This window comes from Beta vulgaris, chromosome 1, assembly GCF_026745355.1.
Source record: "Beta vulgaris subsp. vulgaris cultivar EL10 chromosome 1, EL10.2, whole genome shotgun sequence".
In the NCBI taxonomy this organism is placed as follows: Eukaryota; Viridiplantae; Streptophyta; class Magnoliopsida; order Caryophyllales; family Amaranthaceae; genus Beta; species Beta vulgaris.
In genome coordinates, this window is record NC_079202.1 from 58,332,096 (window position 1) to 58,337,110 (window position 5,015).

Consider the following 5,015-nt stretch of genomic DNA (forward strand, 5'->3'; position numbering starts at 1 on the left):
TTGCGAGTGTTAACGCAGAATTTGGGTTTCGTACTATATTAGAAAGAAAAAAAAACGCCAAAACTGCTTCACGAAATTCAAACCACCAACACCTGACTTTTGTAAACGTTACAACGTCTGTAATCCATTCATCTCTTTTAAATGGACATCGTCACAACTCAGGATAGGATCATTTGTAGTCTAGGAACCGACCAAAACATTGTCCATTACTCCATTTGTCCTCACTCATCCTAGTCAATTGTCAAAAAATAAATAGCTCTGCTTGTAATGAAGTACCACAGCACTCGTAAGCAAATAACAAATGCCTTACAAGAAAACTTTCTTTCGATTGATTCTCACCTCTTGACCCTCGGCATATAGAACACGAATGTCGCCATCATCTACAATCTCCTCCACGACGTCCCCTATGGTTCTATGCATATATCTCTTTCGGTTCATTCTCACCTCTCGACCCTCAGCATATATAACACAAATGTCACCATCTTCAACAATCTCCTCCACAAAGTCCTCTATGGTTCTATACATTTAATACATACATCCAGTAACAACAATTCAGAGGATATAGAAGAATATGGCAAAAACAGAACCACATGAAAAGATCAAAGACCTGAGGCTGAAGCAAAGGTGTGACTCAGCAAAATAGTAGAGTATAGCATTTAAACATCATTCTGCAATCCGCATAGATTACATGCCATAATGCCCGAAAAATAGTTACAACAAACAAATAGAAATTCCAAGCTCTGGTCCCAAAAAAAACCACAAGCTCCTAAACCCTTTCCATCTCTCTCATCCAAATCAAATCAAATCATACACCACACTAAGTTTTTTTGACCAAACTGAAAGAAAAACAAAGAGACAACAGGAGACTATGAAGGACTACAAATCTCAAAACTTAGCTTAGAAGCACTTTCTGTGGACGATTGATGGACCAGACTCATCGTACTCGCCCTTGGAGATCCACATCTGCAAATACAACACATTATGAGTTAGTTATATGCCTTAGAAGTAAACACTGGAACAAAACAGTAATGGTTAATTCCTTTAAACCCCGTGTTACCTGTTGGAAGGTGCTGAGAGATGCAAGGATAGACCCTCCTATCCAGACACTGTACTTCCTCTCGGGTGGTGCAACGACCTTGATCTTCATGCTGCTAGGAGCAAGAGCTGTAATTTCCTTGCTCATACGGTCAGCAATACCAGGGAACATTGTTGTACCACCACTGAGCACGATGTTACCGTAAAGGTCCTTCCTGATATCGACATCACACTTCATGATGGAGTTGTAGGTTGTCTCGTGGATACCAGCAGCTTCCATACCGATCAATGAGGGCTGGAAGAGGACCTCTGGGCAACGGAATCTCTCAGCTCCAATGGTAATAACTTGACCATCAGGAAGCTCATAGTTCTTCTCAATGGCAGAGCTGCTCTTAGCAGTCTCTGATTCTTGCTCAAAGTCAAGCGCGACGTATGCTAGCTTCTCCTTAATATCACGGACAATTTCCCGTTCGGCTGATGTGGTGAACATGTAACCTCTTTCGGTAAGGATCTTCATGAGATAATCAGTGAGATCACGACCAGCAAGATCCAAACGGAGAATGGCGTGGGGAAGGGCATAACCCTCGTAAATTGGAACAGTGTGACTAACACCATCACCAGAGTCAAGCACAATACCTGATTAAAGAACAAACTTAGATCATATAAACAAGAAACATATATGCAGAAACCAGAGAACCATAGTATATTTGATATAGCTACGAACCTGTGGTACGTCCACTAGCGTACAGAGAAAGAACGGCCTGGATGGCAACATACATAGCAGGCACATTGAAGGTCTCAAACATGATCTGGGTCATCTTCTCTCTGTTAGCCTTAGGGTTCAATGGTGCCTCAGTGAGCAAAACTGGATGCTCCTCAGGGGCGACACGAAGTTCGTTGTAGAAGGTATGATGCCAAATCTTTTCCATGTCATCCCAGTTGCTCACAATACCGTGCTCAATTGGGTACTTCAAGGTCAAAATACCTCTCTTAGATTGTGCTTCATCTCCAACATATGCGTCCTTCTGTCCCATACCAACCATGACACCAGTGTGTCTGGGACGACCAACAATACTTGGGAAGACAGCCCTTGGAGCATCATCTCCGGCAAATCCAGCCTGTACAACATCAAAAAAATTATCAAAATCAGCTTCAATTCAAGTCATCATTACAAATTTTAAGTAGTGCAATGGTATCATCTTACCTTGACCATACCAGTTCCATTGTCACAGACAAGGGGTTGAATCTCCTCTGCATCAGCCATCTCGGTTTATACTACATAGAAATAGTCAACACATTTTATTACAAAAGGAATTGATCTCAATAGAATTGTAAGCATGATAATGTGGACTCTTTCACCAATATCTCTATATCACATCAATTGTAAATTAAGTAATCAACTAAACATCTCTCACACATAATTCGCATCCCTAGAGTATGTCGACAACTCAAGAGTGCACAAGGTCTAAAACTCTTCAAGCATTAACACATTTTCTCATGCAATAGGATTCTGAATTATTTCCCAACCAAAGACGATCCATTTGCATCTCTACATCAAAATCAAGCTATCACGCATCAAGCTGCCAATATTTATTTACAAATTCTATTGTTTCTTCCATTTTTTAATACTTCCACAATGTTGAACTAATCTCCGGATTCGTAACAACAAAGATGCATATTTTTCAGATCTCTATCGAGATTTAGTATTTGATGCGCATTCTAGGCTCAACAAACAGATTAAAAAGTACTTTTTAAAACAAAATTTGGCAATACTGTGATCTAAATTCTAACTACAATCCAACAAGGAAAATTCAAACCATTCCTCAGCAATACTATCAAATTCAATTACTTACATAGTACAAATTCCAAGCAAATAGCTCATCAAGTTATAAACATCGGCACGGTTCGAATGTTACTTCAACAAAACGATCCAAAAACAATTCTAAAGAAATATCAAATCGCAAACGAATAAATCTAAACATCAAGTATCTCCAACTGATGAACATCTAGCACAAATACAGAGCAAACAACGATTCTAAGCAAGATAATAACAGAAAACAAGAATCAACCTCAAAAAAAACATCACCTAACCCTAACATTTCAACTAAAACAATCGATTATCATAAATCTATCAAAAATCAACAAGATCGACAAATTTTTCAGCAGATCGAGCTAGTCAAATCACAATCAAACAAGGTCAACTGAACTAAAACTTCAGATCGGAACTAAATCAACCATAAAAAACACTACGATTCAGTAAAAACAAGCAGATTCACATCAAATTAAACTCAAACAAAGAATTAAATTCGAACTTCAACAACAAATCGAAGCTAAAAAAGATCCAGAAAAATAAGAACTAAAAATGAAGAATCTACCAACAAAAAAAAGGATGAATGAAATTACAAAGTGAGAGAGCTTTTTAGCGCTTACCTTAAAGAACGAAGAGAGCTTGAGGCTGCGAGAGGAGAGAGAATGAAGAGAGAGAAAGAGAGAGAAAATGAGAGAGAAAGAAATGAGAAGTAGTAGTAGTAGGAGAGAGAGGCGATTGAATGTGTGACTTGCTATCCTTTATTATGTTGAGGAGAGGAAGCTGCCAAATGAAATGCAAATGCAAATGAAATGAACATGCTGTCCTAAAATTTATTGATTTGATTTTTTTCTTCAATGGTGTCAATTTAAATTTAAAATTTTAAAAGGACCTCCCAAATAAAATTTGTCTAAAAAAACACTTTCTCCAATTTTTTTTTTACTACTATATTAGTTTTTACGCACCAAGAATATTTTGACATAATGGTTAAGATTGAGGTGTTGTAAACGTTAAGTAATAGGTTCGAATTCTCCCTTCTCTTCTTTGTACTTTGTACTGACTTCGTGATTCATATGGATCAAAAAATAAATTCATTTTGACCTTTTGTATTATTTGCATGTGAGTAAAACGCAGTGATGTTGGATTTATTAAATTTATGTCGATATATAAATTCATATCATCAATTTTCTATAATGTTTCTTTACGCGTAGTTTGAGATATTAATGCTCAAATTTACGCATATACTAATGTGTCATTTCTGCATACAAAGTTTGTAGAATGGAAGAAGTATGAATGTTGCTCATATGTGTAAGATAATAAAGTACTCCCTCTGTCTTTTTTTAGTTCTTACTTGTTATATTTGTGTTCTTCAAAGTTTATGGGATACAACTTCAAATATCAATATATTGAGTTACATTATAAAAAAAATATACTTGAAAAGTACAAATTGAGACGAAACAAACAAGATCCAATATGACTATACTTTTTTTATGTATATAAACTCAAAAACCGTCTAAGTTATAATGTGAATAAAATTCAGTCAAAATGTAGCAACTAAAAAAGAAAAAAATAGTACTTTAAAAACTAAACTATTTGCTATGAAATATATTAATTTACTCTTGAATAGGCATGATAATATAAAGCTCACCAATAACATAGTATTTTGATTTATACAATAATGACTATATAGCAACGTAAAGATAAGGATAATTTTCTTGTAAAAAAAGAAGAAATTTGGGAATTCTTTTTATAAGGAGTGAGAATCGAATTCTTGACACAGGGGTGGAAGGATGGTCTTACAACCACTATGCCAACCTTGATCCTTTATTTTTAAACATATGCTTCTTGGTAAATACATGTACTTGCATATTACTTCTAATTACTTTTCATTTACCAACCTAATATTATATTTTTTCACGTACCGCATATGTATAAGAAAAAATATAGTCAGGTATAATCTTATGTGATTGATCATAATACGTACATTTGTAATATCAGCTTTATATATAATTTTTTGACGTACATAGTTAAAGGTATTAAACAATAATATAATGCATTGGATAGCGTGTAAACATGAAATGTTGTATGTATCTAAAAATCGAAGAACTATTTTAATAAGTATATTTTGAACCAATTTTACTATTTTAGAAAAAAATGAAGATAAAATGTTAAA

General features: G+C 35.2%; 1 protein-coding gene across 1 annotated transcript; it reads right to left on the reverse strand.

Annotated features, from left to right (window-relative positions):
* Window positions 1-627: 627 nt before the first annotated feature.
* Window positions 628-3,625, reverse strand: LOC104888182 (actin-7). The gene is made up of 5 exons (XM_010673076.4): window positions 3,466-3,625; window positions 2,240-2,310; window positions 1,760-2,153; window positions 1,058-1,671; window positions 628-963 (listed from the first exon to the last, which is right to left on the reverse strand). Exons 2-5 carry the CDS (start codon window positions 2,297-2,299, stop codon window positions 898-900), a joined length of 1,134 nt encoding a protein of 377 aa, XP_010671378.1. The 5' UTR covers window positions 2,300-2,310; window positions 3,466-3,625; the 3' UTR covers window positions 628-897.
* Between the last annotated feature and the right edge of the window lie 1,390 nt (window positions 3,626-5,015).

Excerpts from the sequence above, each read along its gene's own strand:
- LOC104888182 (XM_010673076.4), bottom strand. The coding sequence starts at position 2,299 with ATGGCTGATGCAGAGGAGATTCAACCCCTTGTCTGTGACAATGGAACT. Across the intron at positions 1,672-1,759 it reads CGCTAGTGGACGTACCACAG|GTATTGTGCTTGACTCTGGT; the intron begins GTTCGTAGCTAT and ends TTCTTTAATCAG. Across the intron at positions 964-1,057 it reads CTCTCAGCACCTTCCAACAG|ATGTGGATCTCCAAGGGCGA; the intron begins GTAACACGGGGT and ends TTGTATTTGCAG.